This window comes from Sorex fumeus, unplaced genomic scaffold, assembly GCF_029834395.1.
Source record: "Sorex fumeus unplaced genomic scaffold, SorFum_2.1 ptg000055l, whole genome shotgun sequence".
Classification (NCBI taxonomy): domain Eukaryota; kingdom Metazoa; phylum Chordata; class Mammalia; order Eulipotyphla; family Soricidae; genus Sorex; species Sorex fumeus.
Genome location: NW_026606112.1, coordinates 3,648,216 through 3,674,931, shown reverse-complemented (window position 1 = coordinate 3,674,931; position 26,716 = coordinate 3,648,216). Strand labels below are relative to the sequence as shown.

Below are 26,716 nucleotides of genomic sequence, written 5' to 3'. Positions count from 1 at the left end.
CTTTATCTTTTAGTATATTTATAGTATATATATATTATATTTTAAAATTTGGGGCTTTCTCCCAAACAGGACTCATGGGACTACCAGAATCACTCTGGTGGTTCTTGGAGGACCATGAGGTCCAGTAATCAAACCCTTGGCCTCTCTATGCTATGCATGTGCTACAGTCCCTTGAACTATCTCTTTGCTCATAGTGTTTTTCAGAAATCTTGATAAGATGTAACTGGACAGTATAGTTACCTGGCAAAAGATTAAGCTTTTTTTTTTTAGCTGTAGGTTAGATGAGTTTTTCGTCACACCTACCAGTCCTTGGTCCTACTCTCAACTTTGTACTTGGGAGTCACTTCTTGCAGTGCTCTGAGGACTATGCAATGATAGGGATTGAAACTGTTTTCAACTCCAAGAAGAGTGACTATTGATGACCTCATTTTATTTCCTTTGAGCTCTTTGGACTAACTTAAAGGCTTGCTTATGTTGAGACCACACTAGGCAATACTTAGGTGCTATTCTAGCTAGATGTTCTGGGTCACTCCCAGCATTAGTTCGTCCCTCCCTCCCACACCCAGTGGTGCTAAGGGGTTACTCCTGACTCCACACTCAGGAATCATATTCCACAGGGGAAAGTTTGTCAAGAAATTTCTCTTTTTGCCACACCTGAAACCTTTAAAATGCTTGATCATGGCTGGAGAGATTGTACATTTGACTGAGTATATATCTTGCATGCAGACATTGGAGTTGAATTCAATTCCAAGCAGCTCTTGGTCCTCAGGACTCCTGAGCACCACCTGCTGTGACTCAAAAACAAAAATTTGATCGAGGATTTTAGTGGGTCACATCTGGTGATGGTGACTATATCTGGCTTGGGCCGATTTCTCTCAGGTTTAGGACATGATACAGTGCTGTAGGGATCAAATTCAGGCTACCTGTATGCAAAAAAAAAAGTGTGCACAGCCAGTTGAGCTATATCTTCAGCTCCTTAAAGCTTAATTAAACTTGAAGGTGGAGTGATAGCACAGTGGGTAGGGCATTTGCCTTGCATGCGGTGGACCCGGGTTTGATTCCCAGCATCCTGTATGGTCCTCTGAGCACCACCAGGAGTAATTCCTGAGTGCATGAGCCAGGAGTAACCCCTGAGCATCATCAGGTGTGACCCAAAAAGAAAAAAAAAAAGCTTAATTCTTGAAGACTGAAATAGCAGCACACATTGTAGGTTGGAAAACTGTGTATCTTACTCTCTTACCTAAGGCCAGTTATTTATCCTTCTATTCTGAATTTCACCTATTCTTTGCTATCATCTCTATCCTGTTAAAATTTAAATACGGCGTTTTGAGAATAGGGATATAACCCAGCACTAGAGTTACTTGCCTTGCACATGTGAGCCTCTGGGTTTGGTCCTGGCATTGCAAAACAGAGTAATGTACTTACTGTTCAGTGGCTGTGTTACAAAGAAAACCAACCTCTTTCTTCCTCTGCTTTCCTCTTTTCCTTCATAGACAAAATCTGGAAGTTACCTCATGGTCTCCATTCCCTTGGTATTCATGAACTATCCAGTTACATAGCCTCAGTTTACAAAGTCTTGGCTGTTCTTCAATTTATTGGCCTTCTAAAAGTTTTGTAATGACCCTGAAAGATAGAATAGTAAAGTTTAAGGCAGTTGTCTTGCATATGCCCAGTCCAGTTTTATCCCTGGTACCACATGGTCTCCCTGACATGCTGAGTGCAGCTGCTGGAGGCCCCTGAGCATCTTCGGGGTAACCTCGAAAATACTTGGTTTTGCAGGGCCCCCTAAAAATGTGTCTTTGAGTTTAAAATAGAATTCTAAAAATTCTAAGCGATAAAATATTACTGTGTAAATTCTATTCTTAGTGACATGTCAGGGTGCCCTATTAATTGATGGTATATTTGAGTCAATGAAGTAGAGTATTTGTTTGTCTCAGGTGTCATTTTTTTTGTGTGTGTGTGGGGGGGGGGTTCTAATCATGCTCAGAAGTGCTTGGGGGATTATATGTATTCCTGGGGGATCAAACCTGGCTTGACCGTTTACAAGGCTAGCTTCTGTACTATCTCTTGTGCACTTCAGTAGTTGTATTTTGTAATCCAGCTTTGCTTTTTGTGTCATTTTTTCTGTTGATAAAAACAAGATTGTTAGGATGGTTGAGCGAATTTTTAAGTGTTAGAATATTGCTTACAGGTATTATGTAAGTATTAGTCATCATTATCATTCTCTCACCAACATTAGCTATTCTCTTTTTAAAGTAATTTCCCCCCCCCACCCCCGTAACACTGATACCAAGCTGTCCTCTTTATTTATTTATTTATTTATTTATTTGTTTTGTCTTGTTCTTCAGCTTGGAGAAGTGAGGTTTTGTGTTATGTTTTTGATTCCTGGTATTATCCAGCTGTCCTCCGGGATCAGTCCTGGAGATTTCAGGGGACCACACCAGCTAAGCTGTCAGGGATTGGGCCCAGGACTGAGGTGTGCAAGGCAAATCCCTTACCGAATCTCTCTCTCTGGACCCTGAGACCAGACTATTTTATTTTATTTTTTTACTTTTTGGGTCACACCCGGCGATGCACAGGGGTTACTCCTGGCTCTGCACTCAGGAGTTACTCCTGGTGGTGCTCAGGGGACCCTATAGGATACTGGGAATTGAACCCGGGTTGGCCGCATGCAAGGCAAACGCCCTGCTCACTGTGCTATCGCTCCAGCCCCCCCCTTTTCTTTACTGAGGCCAGAGTTTTTAAACTGTCTCCTTGCCCTTTGAATGTTTTTAGTTTTTATTGTATTAGTGAAAAACAAAAACTATAAAAGTGATTCTTGTTACCTCAAGATTACAGGGTTTTTAGTAACACAGTATAACTAGGCTCTCTAAGATTTACCTCTCCTTCACATTCCTTCACCTCATTAATCTAGGACCCTCTGCTCCCCTTTTATTTTTCGCTTTTGCGCTACACCCAACTGTTCTCAGGGGACCTTGTGGTTGGGGGGCAGGGTGAGCCAGACCTGCTGCATTCAAAGCACACAGTTGGAGCTTTCTGATCACTCACTGGATTCCTAACCTTCCTCAGTGTGCTTTAATCTCTCTCTGGACATTTCCCACCACTACAACCAGGTTCTGTTATTTACCCAAAATTGTTTTGGCACAGTTTTGAATGTTTTTCATTGTTTATTGTGACTCTGTTTAATCTGACTCCCTTGTTCTTTTACTCTGTATTTAGTCACTTTGCAACAAACTGCCTAAAGTGCCATTATTGTATTTAGCTAAAATTTTTGTTGTTGTTTGGGCATCATTCAGCTGTGCTCAGGCTTACTCCTGTACTCCTGGCTCTTTGTTCAGGGATCACTCCAGGCAGGCTTGGAGGGGGAGTGGCGTAATGGGGTGTGGGGACTTCTGTATAACACTCAACCTCTGAGCTCTCTCTCTGGCCCTAGAAAGTAAAATGTGTATTATAACATGTCATTGCCACAAATGGAGGAGCTATTCTCTGGTCTCTTGAGCTGCGCTGCTTTCTGGGAGGGAGAAATGGCATGGTCTGTCCCCAACCATGTGCTCTGGGTTGCTTGCTGTGGGCTATGCTGTTTCAGGGAATCAACCCACAGCTGACCCTGATGTCATGGCAAGTGCCTTCAATCCTGGTATGCTTTCTCTGGCCCATGAAGTTACTATTTAAGTGAAAACTTTTGTTGTTGACAGAATAAAACAGAAAGAGGTTAAAGAACTTAAAATCACATTGCTTATACATTATAAGCAGATTAAACAGCAGTATACTTTGCATTTAGTACTTATATGATAAAATCTTTATCATTTTCTCCCACTAGAATGTAAGCTGAATGTAAGCTTCAAGTGAGCAGGGACTTAGGTTTGTTTATTAAACTTGAGATTGCTTCCTGGTATAAGTAGATCTCAGGGCTTAGTCGAAAGAATTTGATGTTAATACTAATTCATCAGAAGAGTTGTCCTTGAAAATTTAATAGGGTCGTCTTTATTTTTCTGTTTGCTTTTTTTGACCCCTCCTGAATGTGCTCAGGACTTCTGATTCTGCACTCACTCCTGGTGGGGCTTTAGGGACCTGTGGGGGCAATGGGTGATCCAACCTAGGTCTTCTGCATTCAAAGCAACAACCTTACTCTCACTGTTACTAGCTTTCTAGCCCCTAGGATTTTTTATAATTCTGCACTTTTGTTGGCTCATTTGCCAGTAATGGTCATGTTTATTACCATATATAAAGTGTTTGAGCATTGTATCTTTGTATGGATAGTTATATAAATAAATTTTAACTTTAAAAATTGCTCATTTGAGAGAGACGAAAAGCATCTACCATAGAGGCAAACAAGGAGTGGAGGATGGGGGATTATGGGTGGGGACACCTGTGCTGGGAGATGTACACCGGTGGAGGGATGGGTATTGGAATACTGTATGACTGAAATCCTATCATGAACAGCTTTGTAAGGGTCTGTCTCATAGTGAATAAGGAAAAAGTTTTTAAAATTTGCTCATTTTGTGGGCCTGGGAAATGGCACCCTTTTGTGATACTGGTTTGGTCCCAGAATTGTTCTTTGTGGCCCTGTTGATCCCCAGACCACATGGTTGGGTTCTGTTGCTTCTTGAATATCTCCAGGAATGCTCTAGGCTCCCTTGAGTACTGCTTGCATTGCTTGGGCCCCTGACTTGCAGCTTCTATTCATCTCTTTCTCTCTTAGGCATTACAGTTGCATTGTGCATTGGAACCAAATGTATACAGTAGGAAAACTGGCTATCAAGGACCCCCCACAGTATATTTAGCTAAATTAGAAGAAAATATATACAAAGGCACTTTGCAGTTTTTTTGCTGTATTTTGTCCACACCTGGTGGTGCTCAGGGCTTACTCCTGACTCTGTGCTTTGGGATCACTCCTAGTGGAATCGGTAGACCATATGAGGCAAGGGCCTTACCCCTGTACTGTGTCCTCATCAAAGGTATCAAGAAGGGAAGCTATGCCACTTATATCCTGAAGATTTGTGTTTGGGAGGTGTGCTCTCATTTTGTCAGTAGGACCAGAGAGATAGTACAGTGAGTAAGGCACGCGGCTGACCTAGGTTTGATCCTCCGAATCGACATGGTCACTGGAGCACCGCTATCAATTAATTCCTAAACATAGACTCAAGAAGTAACCCTTGAGCGCTATTGGGAGTCCCGCCACCCCCTCCCATCTCGTAAATTTTTTTAAAAAAATTAAGCTATCATTTTATTCAATAAAAAATTTAGAGGAGTTAACTGATCCTTCTAAATTCATATTGTTAATACATAAAAGTGCAGAACCAAGATTCCACTCAAATCTGACTCCAAAAGTCATGCCTTTTTTTAAATTTTGTCTTTTCTTGCTGTTTTCTGTCTATTCTTAAATTTTAAGTTGGGGTGTTTTGGTTTTGGGGTTTTTTGTTTCAGTGTGTGGTGGTGGTGGTGGTGTGGTGGTCGTGGTCATGGTCATGGTCATGTTCGTAGTGGTTGTTTGGGGGCCACGCCTGGTGATGCTCAGGGGTTACTCCTGGATCTGATGGCTCTGCACTCAGGAATCACTAATGGTGGTGCACAGGGGACCACACGAGATTCTGGGAATCAAATCTGGGTCTGCCAGATGCAGGGTCAGCCTTATCCTCTCTACATCTCTCCAGTCTTATACTGAGGTTTTTTAATATGTGGAGAATTTAGGATTGGGATTTGGAATTGTGGAATAACTAAATGTTTGAATTAAATTGTGGTGGAATTACAAAAGATTATTGTTATGTGATGGGAGAATTTGGGAACCTTTTTCTTTACCTCTAGTAATATGCAAATAACTACCCCGCTCTGGACTTTATTTAGAACTATTTGATTCACTGTGCTACTTCATATTTTCTTGTGCTAACTTAGTATATTTTACTTATATAGTGTCCTTTGTCTAGAATGTAAAATAGACCCCTCCTGTTTTGTTGTGTTTTGTTTTAATTTGCTGGGGGGCCTCACCCAGCAGTGCTTAACCTTGTTCTATGCTCAGGGGAGATGGCATGTCTGGAATCAGCTGTGTGCAAGGAAAAGCACCATGCTCACTGTCTTCTGTGCATGGAAAAAGACATATACACACACCTTTTTTTTTTTTTAAATTTTGTTTTTGGACCACACCCAGTGATACTCAGGTTACTCCTGGCTCTAACAATCAGCAGTTACTCATGTCAGTGTTGGAGGACTATACGAGATGCTGGGTATCAAACCTGAGTTAGCCACATGCAAGGCACACACACTACCCACAGTACTATCTGGCCCATAAAAAGTCTCATTTGTTTTGGTGAATTACTTGAGGCTTTATGAACAAAAACTGGTACAAAAATTAGCAATTATGTAATGTTTTACCATGCTGACAATTGGGGAGCATTCTAGAGGGTAATGTAACTTGTTTTGTTTGTTTTCGGGCTGTTCAGGGACTGTGGCACTGTGCAGGGATCACTGGCAGCTCTCAGGGAGTCTTATGGAGGGCTGGGAATTGAACCTGGGTAGTTCGCATGCTTGCAAGACGAGCGCCGCCCTGTCCATAGCACTTCCAATCCTTGGAAGGTAGTTGTTTTTTTTGTTTTTATTTTATCCTGGCTTTATGCTCAGGGATCAGAGTGTATAATCCCCCAAGTCCCATCAGGAGTGATGGATTTGGGATTATATGTTGTGCCATGGTGCCATGGATCATACCCAAATTGGCTGTGTGCAAGGCAAGTGCCCTACCTTCTTGTACTATTGCAGCCACTAGAAGGTAACTTTTCTAATTTGTTTCTCCTCTTCCTACAGCTTTTGTTTAGCCATGAACATTAATATCCTGATAATTAGGGTTACTTCTTTTGTCAAGGCTATTACGGAATAAAGAGAAGTTGGAAAGCAATGATCATTTTCAGATTCACTTCCTTGTCTGTTTTACAAAATTTTAGGGGTGAAATGAAAGTGTATACTTCATATATCTGTGTAGCTTAAGTTAGTCTAGGAAATCTGATGTATCTGATTTTCATTTTAACATTAATTCCTGTGCATAGGAGACCATTTTACTCTTGATAAAATAGAAGATTTTATTTTTACCACAAATACTAAGATTTGTAATGATTATTTTAGGGCAAAGAGTGAAGTTTCTCATCGTATATAATCTCCCAAAAATAAAATCTTAAATAATAAGAAAATATCAACATTAATTCAGTACAAAATGGGTAAGAAGTTTATGAAACTGTAGTGAGCTGGGGGTTTTTTGTTTGTTTTTGAACTACTCCTGTGGTGCTCAGGACTTACTCCTGGCTTTGCACTCAGGGATCACTTTTGGCAGACATAGGCCACATTAGATGCCGGGAATCAAACCAGGTCAACCATGCTCAAGGCAAGCGCCTTACCTGTTGTACTGTCTCTTCCTGAAACTACTGTGTTTTAATATACAAAAACCTTACGGTGGTGTTAAAAGTTAAGCTCAGGGTTGTTTTTTTTGTTTGTTTTGTTTTTTAAGTAAAACATTTATTTGGAGGTTTTGTAGGGAAGGAGGAAGAGAAGGTGGAAGAGAGTGGAGAGTAACTTGTTCAAGAGAGAACCCAGGCTTCTCCAAGGGTGGAGGGAATCCCTACACACATTCCAGTGATAGACAGGAAAACATGAAAGTCCACCTCTCAAGAGAGGAGATGGTGGGGGGCACATGGGCTCAAGAAGCATATATCTTCAAGCTTAGGCATCTTGATGTCCTTAAAATTTGCCTTTTAAGTTATACATTGTTTCTATACTTAATGTTCTGTACTGAAACTATTAGTGTAGAAAAGTAATTAAATGGTATCTTCTGTTGCATTAGCAGAAACTGAAGATTTTAAAGATAGTAATTCTTAGTCTTTCATCCAGGAAGGAAGTTTAAGAAAGTAGATTAAAAATCAAATATTCACTTCTGAAATTTTGTTTTCTTGCCCACACCTGCAGCCAGTGTTCATGGTCTTCCCAAACCCCCACCGTGAGGGGGGGGTGGGGGGGCGGAGGGATGGTGATGTCACTCCCAGAGATACTGGATTGAACCCAGACCTCCTGCATGAAAAGCCTGGGCTCCAGTCCATTGTGTTATCTCTCCAGCCTTTCATAGGAATACTTGTGTGTTTTAGGTGAGAATGTGAAATTCTAGATCAAGGCGATGCCAGGCACAATGCAAGAATAGGAAATCCTACCCATTAACTGAAAATCTTATACTTAAAAGATTTGCTTTCTTAAAAATTGATGAGGGTTTATTGTATTAGGACTACAGATCAGTATGATAACTAGTGAACATTTGAAATGTAGAGAGCCTATTTGTAGTTGGTTTTTTTTTTTGCTTTTTGGGTCACACCCGGCGATGCACAGGAGTTATTCCTGGTTCATGCACTCAGGAATAACTCCTGGCGGTGCTTGAGGGACCGTATAGGGCTGCGTGCAAGGCAAACGCCCTGCCTGCTGTGCTATTGCTCCAGCCCCTGTAGTTGGGTATTTTTTAATTTGAATGAGGTGCCATTCACCCCGCTTTTGGGGGGCATGTTACACCCTGTGATGGTTGGGTTACTACTCCTGGTCCATTAAAGGATTTTTAAAATCAGTTAACACAACCACTGACTTGACTGTTGCCGGTTATTATAATATTAAAGTGGTACCGTAGATGTAAAAGAATATTGAGAATAAATCTGTTGTGAAGTGCAAAATAGTTACAGACAAATTGAAAATAAACTATTTTGAAGTAGTTGTCATTGAAGTGGAAGAGGATTAGAAGATTCTAGTGAGCATTATTTTTTGTTTTCATTAATTTTCAAGGAAAGGGAAGTTGATGTTTAGAATTTTCACCAACTTGTTGGATAGTGTAGTATTTCATTTAACCTAAACAAGTCACATTTTTGTGATTATAACTTATTATCATAAACGGCTTTTAATGAACCCTTAGTTTTCTGTTTATTTGGATAAAATTCATACAGCCTGGGTGTCTGCTGTTTTAGTGTTTGCCTCTAAACAAATAATTTTTTTGGTACTTAACATACAGTAATTAGCAAATATAATATAGATGTCTGCTTTTTCCCCCTAAACATTCATCTGTAGTCACCAAGTCATTGCATAATTGTTCTTTGTGGTTACTTAAAAGATTTAAGTTAAAGGTCGTTAGTTTTTGTTTTAACTATTCTTAAAAGCTAAGTCCCAGAAAAACACAAATATTATTCTTACTAGAGCAAGTTTATAAAAGAGGGGTCTTAACATTTTTTAATAGATAATACTTTCAAAGTAGGTTTTTTTCTTGCTGATATAACTAACATTTATTTTCTGTTTATTTTTAAGACGAGCAAAAATCAAATTAAAGTAGATCTTGTAGATGAGAATTTTACAGAATTAAGAGGAGAAATAGCAGGACCTCCAGACACACCATATGAAGGCAAGTACTTTTTTCTGTATCAAAATATTGTGCATATTAGAACTTGTCTGAAACATTAAATCAAAATAATCTTAAAGCATCTATAAATTTAATGTAAGATTACTTCATTTGATTCTGTTTATATAGCAATATTTAAATAATTTACATACTTACTAGACTAATACAGATGATTTTTCCTCTTAATAGATGTAGTAGAGCCAAGTTACAGGTTATACAGATTAGTGTTCAGTAATATTGAATATCCTGCATATTAAACCTCTAACTTCTGTGGACTATAGGCTTAGTTAACTTTCACTTTATTTACAGTAAGCCTTGCCTTAAATATGACTGATAAAATGTGCATATATATATAACATATACACACATATATGCAAGTTCCTTTACCCTAACATTTAGTAATCATTCACTTATAACTTTTTGTAGTCTGTTCCAAATACATTTTTTAATTTATTTTATTTGTTTATTTATTTTGCTTTTTGGGTTGCACCTGGCAATGCACAGGGGTAACTCCTGGCTCTGCGCTCAGGAATTATCCCTGGCGGTGCTCAGGGGACCATATGGGATGCTGGGAATCGAACCCAGGTTGGCCGCGTGCAAGGCAAACATCCTACCCGCTGTGCTATTGCTCCAGCCCCAATACATATATTTTTTTTTAATTGAGGAAGACTTTGGTCATTCTGATCTGTACAAATAAGAAAGCAGGTAGCTTTATTGAACTTCATTTTCACAAACTTAAGTCTGTAGCTACTTTAGACTATGGAATCGGGTGGTAAGATATAGAGAGAAACCTTAGTAGGCAAATTAGTAGGCAAATGACTAATAAGATTAGTGCAAGCTTGGGCTATGTAGCATGAATTATATTTTTGCATAAACTAGACATTCAGGTATTTAGTATAAATAATAATACATTTTTGTGGTAATAGTATTTGAGTTCTTATTAGAGCTTTACATGTATTTTTCATTCAATGCTTACAACAATATGAGGTAAGTACAGTTAATACTATTTCATAGATGAAGACATTTAAACTGAAGTTGTCAGAAGTCAAAATATGTGGTTGATATTGCTGGAATTTAAGTTTTCATTGTCCTGACTTAAAATTCTATGCTTTTTATTTTTTCCTGCTCTCGAACAAATCAGGATTGATTAAACATTAGACAGGATTATATGGTTATATTTACTTTGAATCTAGTATTCCTATCTTTTTTTTTTTTTTTGGTTTGGGGACAAAAATCAGCTTTGTTGTGCTTGGGGGACCATGTAGTACTGGGGACTGAACCTGGAGCTCCAACCATTGGAGCTGTTTCCTGGCCCTATAGATATGTTTGGGGGGAAAGGATCACACCCAGCAATGCTCGAGTTCTTCTTGGCTCTGCATTTGGGAGTTAACTACAGGTTGTACTCGGAAGACCATATGGGATGCTGAGGATTGAATCTGGGTCGGCATGTGCGAAGCAAACACCCTCCCCGCTGTACTATCACTCCAGCCCTGGCCCTGTAGTTTTCTAATGAACAATCACCAAAATATTTTTCAGAAAAATCCATTATTCTAGAATATTTTCTTTTTTTTCCCCCTGCAGTGCCAGGGATTGAATGCATGATCTTCTTAGAAATATACAAGGCAAGTGTTTTAACACTGAGCTGCAACTCCAGCCTGAATATTTTTATTTTTTATTCAAAAAGTTTTAGATCCCATGATATCCTTAGCATTTCCCAACATAATTTATTTTACTTTTTGATCTTTTGGGATATATCCAGTATTGCTCTGGTGACCATGAAGGTCCAGAGATTGTACCCAGTCCTCCTGCATACAAAGCATGTGCTTCAGTCCTTTAAATATTCTCCATCAACTCTTGCTAAATTTTAAATTAGGTGCCAAAGAGATAGTAAAGCCGGCAAGGTGCAACTGACCCATGTTTTATTCCCAGCACTTTATATGTTATCCTGAGCCCATCAAAAGTGATCCCTGAGCACAGCTGGGTGTGGCCCAAAGAAAAGACAGATTTTTAATTATTTTATTTTTTGTTTTATGGTCCACGTGAACCATGTTTTAAAATTCTAATAGGGCTAGGGTCTAACTCAAGTGGTAGCCTTAAATTCTTTCTGTGGCGCTGCAATATACACATTGCCTTCATCCCCGGCATCTGTGGTTGTGGGATATGTTTTCTGGAGTACTTAAGCACTGCTGAGCCTGGGTGGCCCTTAAAAGAAAAAAAAATAATACTTAGGGAGTACCTTATATATGTCAGATGAGGTCTTATGTGCTTTCGTGTAATGCTATTTCACATAGTTAATAATTAATTTTAAATTAGACCATAATTCTTTAGTAATTAGAAACAAGTTTGTTCATTTTCTGCTGCTTCTATGAGTACTGTTTGGTTAGTTTTTATAGGTTTTCAGGCGCTATACTTGAGACAGATTACGTTACTTTTTTTTTTTAATTATTAAAGTTGCATACAATGTGCATGTTGGTTGTTGGGAGGGAGTCGATTGTTGATTTTTGTTTTAGTTTTATTTTTCGGCCCATACCCTGTGGTGGTCAGGACTGTTAAGAGGTTCTTGGATTGGCAGTGTGCAAGGCAAACATTCAACTTGCTCTACTATCTTTGTGGCCCTTCAGTTTTTAAGAGAAATTGTTTATAGTTATTTAGGATAAGCACCATTCCAGCATATAGACTTCCGTACTTAAAATATATATGAGAATGGAGTATTTTGATAATGTTTATTTCAGAGTTCTTGCCAATTAAAAATTTTTCTTAAAAAATAGTGAGGGTAAAATTATCCATGTAGAACATTAGATAATTTATACCAGTATGTAACAAGACAGCTATTTTATGTACCGAAAATTGAAAGGTAGCATACCCATGGAAAGGTGGCTGTGCATGGCCATTGTACAGTTGTATAAATGAAATTTTTTTACTTGAATAACTCAGTGGTAAAGGAATAGTTTATTTTTTAGTTGTTTTTTTCCCCCCTATAATAATTATGTTTTAGAGGGGCTGGAGAGATACTATAATAGGTCAGGCTCTTGCCTTGCATGTGGCTGACCCAGATTCAGTCCCTGGCATCCCATAAAGTCCTCCAAGCACAGCTAGGAATGATTCTTGAGCGCATAGCCAGGAGTAACCCTGAACTTCTCTGGATGTAGCACACCCCACCTCACCCAATTATCTTTTAGAACCAGAGACAAATACAGAGGTTAAGGCACTTGTTTTGCATGTAGCTGACCCCAGTTTGAATCTGGTACCACATATTGTCCCTGAGTATCACTAGAAGTGGTCCCTAAAATACCACTGTGAATGTCGCCTCACCCAAAATTAGTTTTTTTATTTAAAGAGTCATTGCCCATGTGTATATAGAGTTGTTCTTTGTCTATTTTGTGCCACATCCCAACTCTACTCAGGATTGCTACTTATAGTTGTAGACTATACCAGTCTTTTTACTACAGTTTCACCATTTCTCCATTATCGTCCTATAGTCCTGTCTCTCTTCTGTTCACTTCCCAATTCTGTTGATTAGTGATCAGTTGTGCTTATTTTTTTTTGGGAAATATTTTACAATGAGTTACTATAATATAAACAACATACTGATTATAGCTCCCCTTAGTGTTTTTGCTATTAATGTATCCAACAAGTGTTGTGGTTAATAACAGTATTTATTGAAATGCAATACATGAACTAGGATATTAATCGGCATTAGAGTAGAAATAGGATTTGAGGTCACAAATATAACTCAGGTAAAATGCAAATATTCACATATGAAGTCCCAGGTTCAGTCCCTAGCATGGCAAATAAAAAGAGATGGACAGTGCTCTTTGCACTAGGGTTCATCATATTTCACCACCTAGTTGTCACAACTTTTAAAAAAGTTGTATTGGTACCCTTGTTGTGTGTGTGTTTGTGTGTGTGTGTGTGTGTGTGTGTGTAATGTTTCAGTGTTAAGAAATATTGCAGAAGTTAGGTTAACCTAGGTTTAATTCAAGGACTCAGGTAGTCCCCTAAGCTTCACTAGGTGCAGCCCTTAGAGGTTCTGAGTGGTTTCCAGGAATCTCTGGAACGGAGACCTAAACCGCATTTTATCCTCATTGTTGCATTAAGCTGCCATCTTGGTTGGCCGAGATTACCATTGGGCCCCCAGGCCTCCTGAATACAACTTGAAGATCCCACTACCCCCTTGCCACTTCCGCCGCTCCCCCCCCAAAAAAAAAAAAGCATCACATAATTGCATCCCACTTTTTAAGTTCTGGGCCACAGTTGACTGTGCTCAGAAATTAACTCCTGGCTCAGAGATCACTGGTAGTTATCTACATTCAGGGAACCATATTAGGTGTTGGGGACTGAATCTGGGTCCACACATGCAAAGGCAACTGCTGTATTATCTCTGGCCTCACATCCCACTTTTTTTGTTTGTTTTTTGGGTCACACCCAACGATGCACTCAGGAATTACTCCTGGTGGTGCTGGTGGACCATATGGGATGCTGGGGATCAAACCTGGGTCGGCCACATGCAAGGAAAACGCCCTACTCACCATACTATTGCTTTGGCCCCCACATATTCTACTCCCCCACCCCCCAAATGAATTGTTACAACATTTACAGCAATTATGAGTTTAATAACTGGGTTCTCACTACTGCTCCTGTGCTTGTTTTGCGCATTCAAGAATGAAAAACTTAATATGAGAAGTTAAAAGATACCAGATATTCAGTTTCTTCCCCCAAAAAACAAAGATGAAGGAGAAGATAACTAATACTCAGAACAATTTCGTTAAACTTATTTTGAAGTGTAGCATTTATAACTGAATGTAGACGTGTATATTCACAAAATCTCTTTAGTACTCTGTGTCTTCCTTTATTCCTTTTGCATTGACTAATTTCCTTTATATATTTTTTGCATATACCTGTGATTCAGGCATTTGGTTCATTTCTGGTATTCCTCATTGGAACTCTATTAAAAAGAATTAGTAGAGAGGCAAAAAATAAGAAAGAGAAATTATTGGAGGAGTGTAGCTAGTACTAAAGCACTTTGCATTTGCTAGTGTGAGTATGAGGCCCACAGTTTCTTCTCACGTGCTGAAAAAAAAAACAATCATAAAGAGAATTGAACCAAAAAAGGTTATTAGAGACTCCAATGATTTGCTATTTTTTCTCCCAGATTTAGTCACCTGTGCATAACCATGGAGAAGGTGTATTTGAGAGAATCCCAATTATTTTTTTGAAAGGAAGCTGAGAAGAGCGGACAACTTATTATTATTTTTTTTTAACAGATTTTGTTTTTGGTTTTTTGTGTTTTTTTTGGGGGGGGGGTGTGGTGTCACACCCGGTGATGCACACGGGCTACTCCTGGTTCTGCAATCAGGAATTATTCCTGGCAGTGCTCAGGGGACCATATGGGATGCTGGGAATTGAACCTGGGCCGGCCGCTTGCAAGGCAAACGCCCTACCCGCTGTACTATAGCGCCAGCCCTGAGAATCCACAATGTTCTTAGTTGAGTGTGAATATTGAAGTTGTCAACTCTAGCATAGTTTTTACTTTATTCTTTAGTTTGAGGCCACAACCTACAGTGTATCAGGAATCACCCCCAGGTATGCTCAGGAGAAGCAGGTTATATTGGGGCTCAAACCCTCTTTTATACGACATATGTACTCTGCCCATTGGCCTATCTATTGGCCCTTTATCTGTGTGTGTGTGTGTGTGTGTGTGTGTGTGTGTAAAATGTAGGCTACAGATAAAGAAGACAAGTAGTATAATGAACACTTTATATACACAACAGTCAGCTTTAGTATTCACTTAGCCAGCCTTTTAATTCATTCCTTGATTGTTCTAGGTATTTCCCAAATTGGATATAGTTTCTTATATTAAATATTTAAGTAATAGTTTTATATGCTGTATTTTGGAGTAGTGGGTATTGGTAAAATTAAATGGAAGTTTTCCTAAGAGTTAGAATTCTGACACAGACTTTCATTCAATGTAAGGCTTCCCCCATTAGTTTCCTGAGGGACTGCTCTCCTCCAGTTATAGGACAGACACTAGGTAAACTGGGGAAATAGATCAATTTTAGCACCAAGCCTGATGGTTTGCCTTTTGTTCATAAATACTTAGAACTCTCTAAGATATTGCGTTTTACATATTCCTAAATAATTTTGTTGTTACTCCTGCTTCTTGTTGAATTTTTTTTTATCTTATTTTAGCAAGAAGTGTTGACAATATAGGGCACATTTCAAAAGTTGGGGGCATCTTTACATTTGAGAGAAATATCTATTTTTAGTTTGTAACAAAACTTTTTATATCTGTTCTCTACCATCTTTGCTTTTATTACCCCTGCATCCTTCTTTATTTTCTTTGATTTTTTAAAATTATTTATCATCTCTTACAAGAGCAGTTTAGAGAATTCATAAATAGGTGTAATCTACACTGCTTATCACATTGAAATCTTTGACTTTTATATTCATGTATCTCTTGTTCTATTGTTTGTTGATAAACTAACACAGTTGCATAAAATGGATATTTTTTAGCCCTTAAAAAACTTTAGTGTTTTTAGTATTTCTCTTTTTGTATTTAGTGTATTTAGAATTTCCCCTTAATTTCAATTTAAATTTGTTGTAATTAAATGTGAAGTACTACAGTTTTTCAAAATTTCTTTTGCTGTATACTGCTTTAAATATTTGAGATGAGCCGCTTTCTTAACTTTGTGTTTTTCCATTTTTCAGGAGGAAGATATCAACTGGAGATTAAAATTCCAGAAACATATCCATTTAATCCCCCTAAGGTATTGTAAACATTTTTATTTTGTGTGTGTGTGTGACACTGGCGATGCCCAAAGTTTTTTATTCTTGGCTGCTCTGCACTCGGGATCACTCTTCGCAGTGTTCAGGGGACCATTTGTGGTGCTGGGGATTAAACCCAGTTTGGCCATGTACAAGACATGTGCTTTTGCCCCCTGTACTCTCTCCAGCGGCCTCATTTTTGTTTTTAGATTTTCATTTCATTTTTTGGACTTTGGGCCACGCATGATGCCAGGGAGTTGAAGGGGGCAAGCCGCCTGTAAGACAAGTACACCTTACCCCCTGTATACTCCCTCTGGTCCCATTCTATTAATTTCATTTGAATCCTTGTCCCTCTAATTTAAAAATCTAGCTTTCTTTTGAGGTTCTAGGTAAACTACACTTACTAGTTTTTCTCTCCCTTTATTGTTAACATTTTACATAATTTATATAGTACACAGTACCAGTTAGTGTATCATACATAATTGGGTGGTATGTGTCCTTCTGGTGCTCCTGAGTTAATGACTTAATTTAGGTTTGGGTGCCATATATGGTGTTTATCAGAGCATTCTCCTGACTCTGCACTTGGGTCATGCAATGACAGGCTCAGGGTACCATAAGGGTGCCAGAGATTGAACCTGGTTCATTCACTTTCAAGGTAAGCCACCATCTTCCAGGCCCTACCCACTTTGGTTCTTGGGTGACACGTCATGGTGCTCAGGGCTTTACTCCTGCCTCTAAGCTTTGAGATTATTCCTAGTTGTGCTCAGGGACCATATGGAGCGCTGAGGATCTAACCAGGGTAAGCCGTGAGCAAGGCAAGCACCTTACCCACTGTATTCTCTCTCAATCCCCAAGATTAGGAATTATATTTTATATACCTTTGCATTTTCTCTGTGTCCTAAGTAAGAGTTGACTGTTCTTTGAATCTATGATAGTGGTTTTTACCAAATGGTAAACATGGCCGACCCGAGTTCGATTCCTCCGCCCCTCTCGGAGAATCCGGCAAGCTACCGAGAGTATCTCGCCCGCACGGCAGAGCCTGGCAGGCTCCCCGTGACGTATTCGATATGCCAGACACAGTAACAACAAAGTCTCCAATGGCTCGTTACTGGGCCCGCTTGAGCAAATCGATGATCAGTGGGAGGGCCTTTACTTTTTTACTTTACCAAATGGTTCAAAGTTGATTCAATCAGTTGAATCATTTTTGCAGGGAATTCGGGTGGGAGGGGAAAACATGGGACAGTGCTCAAAAGCCCGTCTTCTGTCTGTTCACTCTTCAGGGATAAATGTGCTGCTGGGTACCGAACTTGGAGCTCCTGTATGCAAAGCGTGCACCCACCCTTTAGTATCTTCTGACTCCTATTATATCTCTCTTTGAGGGGAAGGGGATGTCGGGCTACTCCTTAATCTCTATTGGAGGTGGGGGTGTGTCATTCCCATTGATGATCCATAGACCGTATAGTGCTGGTGTGAGCCACGTGCAAGGCAAGAGTCTTCACTCCTCTACTGTTTCTCCACCATATGGTTCTCTTTTTCAATTAAATTAAATTAGTTTCTTTATTATTGGGAGATGGTTTGGACCACTCCCGGCAATGCACATGGGTCCATATGGTATGCCTGGAATCAACCTTGGTTGGGCGTGTGCAAGGCAAGTACCCTACCCACTGTACTGCTGGTCCATGGTTCTCTTTTTAAGAATAGATGTGGTTAGGGGCTGGAACAATAGCACAGCGGGTAGGGCCTTTGCCTTGCACGCAGTCAACCCAGATTCGATTCCCAGCATCCCATATGGTCCCCTGAGCACTGCCAGGGGTAATTCCTGAGTTCAGAGTCAGGAGTAACCCCTGTGCATCACCAGGTGTGACTCAGAAAGAAAAGAAAGAAAAAATCCCCCCAAAAATAGACGTGGTTGGCCAAAAGGATGTAGCTTGGTGATAGGGCTCACGAGAGAGGCTCTAGGTTCAATCTTGCATGGGGCAGGGGCGATGGGATAGGATATGAAGGTTCTAAGGTGACTGGATTACCTACTAGTTTGGATTTTCTATATTCTGTGAAAAGCATATGACTGGAGTTGTATATGTTCTGTGTATGCACATGAACTATCTCAACCATTCCTAAAATACGGTTCAGGAGCATTAGGAACATAATATTCTGCAGCCATTACCACCATCTTCCAGGACATAATTTTAAAATGATTGTATAGTTCTGACTCTGTTTTAGGTATTTCATTCTTTATTTTGTCCTTGAAGCTTTTTTTTTTAATACTTGTAGACTATCAAAGAGGTCCAATATATTTGTTGCTATCTCATACTTCTCTTCCAGCTGCTGCTGTCCCATTCTACCATTCTAGTTCTAAGATTTAGAAAGTTTGGAGCTGGAGTCATAGTACAGCAAGTAGGGCACTTGTCTTGCATGTGACCAACTCAGGTTCAATCTCCAGCATCCCCTATGTTCCCCAAAGGCCCTCCAGGAATGATCTCAGTGCAGAGCCAGGAGTAAGCCCTGATATGGCCCCCAAAGCAAAAACAAAACAAAAAAACTTCAAGGTTTAGAAAGGTTCCTTCATTCACTCCAAATCTCCTTGTCTTCACCAATTATAGTTAACATTTAATAAATTGTTTTAAAAAAGTGACACTTTGCATTAGATTATAGTACAGAAGTTATGGCGATTTCCTTGCATGTTTCCTGTCCCAAGTATTCATGGTCCCCTCAGCACAGAGTCAGGAGCAGCATTAGAGTATTTGGGTGTGGCCCATCATAGCCCCTCATCAATAGGAAGAGTTGTACTCTTTTTTGGTGTTGACTTTTTGGAGTATTTATTAGTGTATGCTAAGTTTGTATTAGATATTTACCTTTTGATGTGAATATTTGCTGAATAGTAAATACAAAGAATGAGGAATAATTACAAATTTGATGGATTGTGTTCAGTTGAATTTAATATTATAGGCTCAAATTTAAGTTTAAGCCGTATGGTATAAAGTAGCACTGCACTGTAGCACTGTCCTCCTGTTCATCAATTTGCTTGAGCGGGCACCAGTAACATCTCCATTGTGAGACTCGTTGTTACTGTTTTTGGCATATCGAATATGTCACAGGGAGCTTGCCAGGCTTTGCTGTGCGGACGGAATAATCTCAGTAGCTTGCTCTCCAAGATGGGCAGGGGAATCGAACCCGTGTTGGCCACGTGCAAGGCAAACGCCGTACCTGCTGTGCTGTCGCTCCAGCCCGTATGGTATAAAATAAGGAAAGGAAATATTCTCGTGCGGTAAAATTTGTGCAAGATTAAAAATGGCGAGAGAAAGAGAATACAAGGACTAAGGAACTTAGATTGCATGTGGCCTACTTTTAATGGATCCCAGGTATCACATGCGTAATTGACTTGAGTCCAGAGCTTAGGAACAGTATCAAAAACCACTAAGAATAACCCAAACCTTAATACACAGAGACCAAAAAAACCCCAAAACCTTTAGACTGGAGACATAGTTTAAAGTTTAAGGCATTTGCCTAGAAAGTGCCTCTGGCCAGCAACCCTCGTTCAAATCTGGGGCTGTATATGGTCCTCCAGGAACACCTGGCCTAGTGCACTGAGCACAGAGACAGGCATGGCACTTGAGATGAATTCAGATGTGACCCAACGACCAGTAAAAAGCCTACTTAAGAAAGAGTAGAGGGCTGGAGCGATAGACCAGCGGATACGGCGTTTGCCTTTCTTTTGGTCGACCCAGGTTCGATACCTGGCATCCCATGTGGTCCCCAGCACCGTCAGGAGTAATTCCTCGGTGCAGAGCCAAGAGTAACCCCTGAGCATCACTGGGTTTGACCTCAAAAGAAAAAAAAGAAGAAAACTCTTTATTGTTTTGTCTAGCTGTGTTCTTTTGGTTTTGGGTCATACCGGCAGTGCTGAGGGCTTGCTCCTGGCTCTGCACTAAGGGATTGCTCTTGGCAGTGCTTGGATAGACGTACAGGGTGCTGGGAATTGAACGTGGGTCAGACACATGCCAGGCAGGCCCTCTAGTCTCTTCACTCTCGCTAGCCCTTTTCCAGCTGTTTTTTTTTTCTCCTTAAATTTTTATTAGTGAAACACCATGAGGTACAGTTGTAGACATACAAATTTTTGTGCTTGGGTTTCAGTTATACAATGATCGAATACCCATCCCTCCACCAGTGCCCATTCTCCACCACCACCAGTCCCAGTATCCCTCCCCCCGCCCCCCCCCCCCCATCCTACCCTACCACTGTGGCAGGACATTCCCTTTTGTTACCTCTCTTTTGAGTGCTGTGGTTTGCAAAAGAGACATTGAGTGTCAATCTTGTTTGGACTATGATCTACTCTCATCACGCATTTCCCATCCTGAGAGGAACCTCCCAACACCCTTTATTTGGTGTTCCCTTCTCTATCTGAGCTGCCTTTTCCCCTACCAGCTCTGTTTTAGAGGTTGGGTTTTAAAATTTTGTTTTTATCATATTTTAGGTATGCATGTTTAAACTACCACCTTGTATAGCAAACAAGTTAATACTGGTTTGACATGCAATATTCTTAAGTTCCAAGTTGGAAAAGTAATTCCCAGTGAAATCTCCCAGTACTAAGAAATCACATCTCTTTATGAGTGAATAGAGGCACATCTGTTTATGAGTGAATAGAGGGTGCATTCTGTAGGAGGAGAAAACATGAGCAATGGGCTCCCGTTGTATATAACCAAATATAGTATATTTCCACCTGATAACACTGAGTAGTTAGTGTTAATATTTTTGGTGAGGAGGGGTGCATACCCACCTGTGCTCAGGGCTTCCTCTGGCTCTCTGCTTAGGGATCACTCCTGGCTGGCTCGGGGACCATGTGGAGTCCTGAGATTGGACCCTTGTCAGATTCTTGCAAGGCAGACAATTTACCCACTGTACCCTCTCATGTTCGTGTTACGGTTTTTGTTTTTTCTTTGAGTGCTTCCCAAAGTTACTATTAGGAAATTCGTGGATGTTGATATTAATAAAGTTTTGTTTTTGCCAATAGGGATTTGAATTGTCACTAGCAAATATCATAGTTCTCTAATCCATGGAATCTGAATATAAAACATGAGATGGCTAAATCTAAGTGTGTTTTTTATTTAGAACCCACAAGTGCCGTACCCACTGTGCCATTGATTCAGCTCTTCAGTTGTTTATTTCTAAATGTAGATTGTAATGAAAGGTAAGAAGTGGTTCAGTGAGTTAGGAATGTAGCTCTGCTATAAAGCCATGGCCTTGCAAGTGTGAGATCTGGGTTTAATTCCCAGTACCAGCAGGAATAAAAAGTTGAATGGATAAAAGGTAGTAACATTGTACATCAAAATTATAAATGCTGTCACTATTATATGCCTAAACTGAAAAGAAAATCGGGGCCAGGGTGATAGTATAGGGTTTAAGGCATATATATGCCTTGTATATTATTGATTCCTTGTTTAATTCCCCACCACTGTCTTCAGGGAGGTACTGGTAATCTCTGGCACACAGAGCCCTCATATTAAAACTATTGGAAGCACACCGTTGGTGCTCAAGGCTCACTCCTAGTTCTGCACTCAGGTATCACTCTTTTATTTATTTATTTTTTGGATTTTTGACTTTTTGGGTCACACCTGGCGATGCACATGGGTTACTCCTGGCTCTGCACTTAGGAATTACCCCTGGCAGTGCTCAGGGGACCATATGGGATGCTGGGAATAGAACCCAGGTTGACCGTGTGCAAGGCAAATGCCCTACCTGCTGTGCTATTGCTCCAGCCCTTCAGGTATCACTCTTGATGGCGCTCATGGGACCACATCTGGTGCTGGAGATTGAAACAAGGGCATCAGCTCTGTGCAAGGCAAGCACTTCACCCTTCTGTATATCATTCCAGCCCCTAATACTTAAAAAAGAAGAAATTTTAAGCGCAGCAAATTTTCCAAAATTATTTATAATTTGTGAAATAAACACTGATTTTTGTTTTAAAATGATTGTTTTGGGGTGGGTGTTGGTGTAATAGTGCAGCAGCTAGGGCATTTCCCTTGCATGCAGTTGACCCAGATTTTGGGTCACAGCGCGGATGGACAGGGGTTACTCCTGGCTCATGGGAAAGGCCCTACCCGCTGTATTACTGCTCCAGTACCCTCTTAATACATTTTTAAAATAGAATGATCATGTATTAAAGTTCGTTTTTAAAAGCAATGTAGTGGCCAGAGCAGTAATACAGTGGCTAGGGCGTTTGGCTTCCTTGTGGCTGACCTGCATACTATGTGGTTCCCCTGATTACTATCACAGAATGATTCCTGAGCACAGAGCAAGAAATAACAACCGGACATTGCCAGTTGTTACCCACAGACAGACAAAAGCAATACATGGGACTGGAAATGGTACAGGAGGTTAGGCACTTGATGTGCATGTGCTGCAGCTACTGTGACCCCAGCACCACTTATGATCTGCCCTTGAGCACTGCTGGGCGTTGCTGAAACCACCCTTCCAAAGTGAATAAATAGGGGTTAGAGGGATAGTACACAGGTAGGGCATTTGCCTTCACGCGGCCGACCTGGGTTTGATTCCCAGCATCCCAAATGGTCCCCCGAGCACCACCAGGAGAAATTCCTGAGTGCAAAGCCAGGATTCCCTGTGCATCGCTGGGTGTGACCCAAGAGCGTGGGGGGGCGGGGGGGGCGGAAAAAAGGTGAATAAATAGCAGGATATAGCTCAGATCCTTCGATCGCATTCCTAACTCAAAAATATAACATCTTCAAGTATTGATTTAAAACCTAGAAATCGGAAAGAAGTTTGAAGAAATATAGTGAGTTTGATTCTTCCCTTGCACGCAGCTGACCTGGGTTTAATCCCTGGCCCCACATACGGTTCCTTTAGCATTATCAGAACTAAATTGGGCACAGCCATTTGTTGTCTCTATTATATAAATATGTACAATACATAATTGAATCAATTTTTGTTTTAGAATAACAATGCTATACTTTCCCTTATTTATTCAAAATTATGCCTTTTCATTTTTGTTTTGGGACCACACCTAGCGATGCTCAGTTCTTCACTCAGGAATTACTCTTGATGCTGCTCAGGGACCCATATGGGATCCTGGGGATTACATTTAGGCTGGCTGCTTGCAAGGCGAGTGCCCTACTTTCTGTACTATCACTCCGGCCCCAAATACGAACAGTTACTCTGTTACGGAGAAGTGTTTATTATATATACACTTTATATGCCTTTTTCATTTTACCCCCACTGTTTTAGAGAGAGTTTGCTCTCTGAAACAAGTTTGTCATAATGTTAATTTCACATTCATTAGGTGTGAGTTACCTTAAATATTGGAGGTGCTCTAGCAGGCAGGAAATAGGGCATGTTTTAGGACAGCGAGACAAAGATGATTATAGATGTGTGAGCAACACTAGAATGCAGGATAGTGAGAGATTCAGTGGGGATAGATAAAAGTAGGAGTTAGGGGCTGGAGCGATAGCGCAGCAGGTAGGGTGTTTGCCTTGCACGCGGCCAACCCGAGTTTGATTCCCAGCATCCCCCGAGCACCACCAGGAGTAATTCCTGAGTGCAGAGCCAGCATTACTCCCTGTGCATTGCCAGGTGTGACCCAAAAAGGGGAAAAAAAGGGGGGAGTCTGGATAAGGAGGCATTGAGATCGGGCAAGACTTGCTTTGTATGCCAAAACTTTCACTGCAGCCCTGGTTCAATCCCTTGCGATGCATATGATCTCATGAGTTCCAGTGAGTGTGGGCCTCCCTGAGCCCCTACCCACCCTTCCAAAAAATAATGATAACATCGAGAACAAGCATGTGTGAAGGCCTTAAGGCAACACAACTTTATTTTTTGGCACCAAAGATTGATATCAAACTCTGGGCCTCAATATATATGAGGCATATACTTCACCAGAGTCACAAACCAGAGCCCCAAAGATTTTTTTGTTTGATAAGCTATTCACATGATATGGGGTGGAAATGGGATCTCAAGATTTAGGCAGAGGAAACTTAAAAATACCCATTTTGCGGTGGCCCTAGCCATACTACAGGACATTCTTTGCATGTGGCCCACTTGGGTTTGATCCCTGGAATCCCATATGGTCCCTTGAATATTGCCAGGAATAATTCTGAGTACAGAACCAGGAACATAGCTGGGTGTGGCTCAAACAGCCCCCACTTCCCACTCCCCCAGCAAAAAAAATACCTTTCCAGAGAGATAGTGGGTCAGAGCTGATACATGCTTGAACCGTGGGTGTGACCCACAAAAAAATCAAAAAGAATGTGGGACAAGTGTTTGAACACCACAGAAGCATGTTTAACCTCCAGCCATCTCAGTAACAGAGGGATAGGCTGGAAGGATAGTTCAGCAGGTAGGATGTGGCTGACCCAGGTTCCATTCCTGGCATCCCATATGGTCCCCTGAGCAATGCCAGGAATTAATTCCTGAGTGCCAAGCTGGTGGTAACACCTGAGCATCTCCTGTTTACTCTAAAAGCAAAAACAAGTCACACAGGGAAGGGAGAGGAAAAGGGTGGAAAGGAACTTGCTACAATGGGTGTATAAAGGATTTGGGTTTACTATTAGGGAAGAAGATTTTTTGTTTAATTTGGAAAGCCTTACTTATTTTGACGAATAGTGAGGCGACTCTACAAATGCAAAATCTGAAATCAAATTGATGAGTTTTTAATGCTATAATGAGTTACCGATTTTGGATAAATTTCTCCTTTTGTGTGGAGGGGTTGTTGATTTTAGGGGGCAAACTTAGCAGCTCTTTGGGGTCACACCTGACAGTGCCCTGGGAATCAACTGCAGTACCCAATTTGAACCAGTGTCAGCCACAGCCATGAGTTAAGCTAACAACCTTTGTACTATTTCTCTGACCCACAATTTTGGATAAATTTCTGAAATTCTTAAGCTTAAATATCTAGGTATGATATGTATGATAGTCAGCCTTCAGTAATTGCTGAATTATTTTTAGGAAGTAACTTGAACTGGGGGTGTGACTCAATGGTTGAGGTCTTGCCTTGAACGCATGATATCCTGGGTTTGATGTCTCTCTCTCTCTCTCTGTCTCTCCCTCTCCCTCTCTCTCTTTCTCTCTCCCCCTCCCCTCTCTGCCTCTCCCCCTCTCCTCTTTTTTTAACTACTGCTTATTGCCGTTACTTCCATTAATTGGTTTTCCTTAGCTTTTCCTTCAGACCTAACCTAGGAGGCTGAAGAGAGTACAGGTGGTAAGATGCTTGCCTGACAGCATCTTTCGATCTTGAGTATAGTCACGTATGGCTAAGCCATGCACTCCCTCTACCCGTGCTCACAGCACCTTCAAACATGCACAGCCTGCTGTGGATTTCATCTGAAAGATTTATGTACCTCCTGGGTACAAGAAAAGAAAGAAAAATGTTTCACTTTTCTATATTTCTTTGTTTGCCTAAAGGAATTTCCATTCCTGTTGGGGAGGAGGGGTGCAGAGGCCATTTTGAGAAGATAGTATGTCAGTGACAACATTCTGCTTCCTGAATGCTTGTCTTTTATGTTGCTCCTTTCACCTAGGTAAAGTCCTCTAAGTGTGAACTTTTTTTTTAATAAGAGGATTTTACTCTCCTACAGTTTTTTTATAAACTACATGGTTTGTTTTGTTCAGTTGCTTTTTCTGTTGTCTTAACTGTGCTTTGTTTTCTAGGTCCGGTTTATCACTAAAATATGGCATCCTAATATTAGTTCCGTCACAGGCGCTATTTGCTTGGATATCCTGAAAGATCAATGGTAAGAGATTTTGACTTCTCTAATACATGAATTTTAAGATCTATGTAGTTATTTAACATGTGAATCTCAATATACAAGCACGCATTGCATTATAGTTTTTAGGCAACTGTTTTAGAATTGGCTTCAAGTTTGTTTTTTGGTTGTTATTGTTGTTGTTGTATTTTGAGGGTTTTTTTTTTGGTCACACCCGGCGAAGCACAGGGGTTACTCCTGATTCTGCAATCAGGAATTACCCCTGGCGGTGCTCAGGGGACCTTATGGGATGCTGGGAATCAAACCTGGGTTGGCCGCGTGCAAGGCAAACACCCTACTCGCTGTGCTATTGCTCCAGTCCCAAGAACTGGTTTTAAGTAGATAACTGAAAATATGTTGCAACTCAGACTGTAACATAACTAGTGACCTTCTGGGCTACGGGGTCACTGCTAGTTTGAAACAATACATTATTCTCAGAGGGATAATCATGGATGCTCAAGTGTTTGAATAATCAGATCTGTTTTTACTGAGATAGAGACAAAGAAGTATTAAAAGTTTTGTTGACTGCCGGAGCAACAGTACAGTAGGTAGTTTGTACAGTTCAATCCACTGGGTTTGGGTTCAATCCACTGCATCCCATATGATTCCCCCAAGCAACACTCCTGAGGATTTCTGGTTATGGTCAAAAAAAGTTGAGTGGTGTTCTCAATTATAAAAGTTATAGGGGCAGGTGGGGGGGAATAATAATACAGTGGGTGGTGTGCTAATCTTTTAAGCAGCTGACCCAGGTTGGATCCCTGGCAGCCCATATGGTTCTGAACACTGCCAGGTATGGCCCAAC

At 40.6% G+C, this 26,716-nt stretch overlaps 1 protein-coding gene across 2 annotated transcripts in view; it reads left to right on the top strand.

Annotated features, from left to right (window-relative positions):
* The window catches only part of UBE2K (ubiquitin conjugating enzyme E2 K), a 59,153-nt gene that overhangs the window by 19,117 nt on the left and 13,320 nt on the right, over nt 1-26,716 (top strand). Inside the window, exons 2-4 of one of the 2 annotated variants that reach the window (XM_056125557.1) lie at nt 9,310-9,403; nt 16,109-16,167; nt 25,820-25,902. In XM_056125557.1, coding sequence (XP_055981532.1) covers nt 9,310-9,403; nt 16,109-16,167; nt 25,820-25,902 — 236 coding nt within the window. The remainder of the gene's footprint in view (nt 1-9,309; nt 9,404-16,108; nt 16,168-25,819; nt 25,903-26,716) is intronic. The other variant, XM_056125558.1, reaches the window with a different exon arrangement.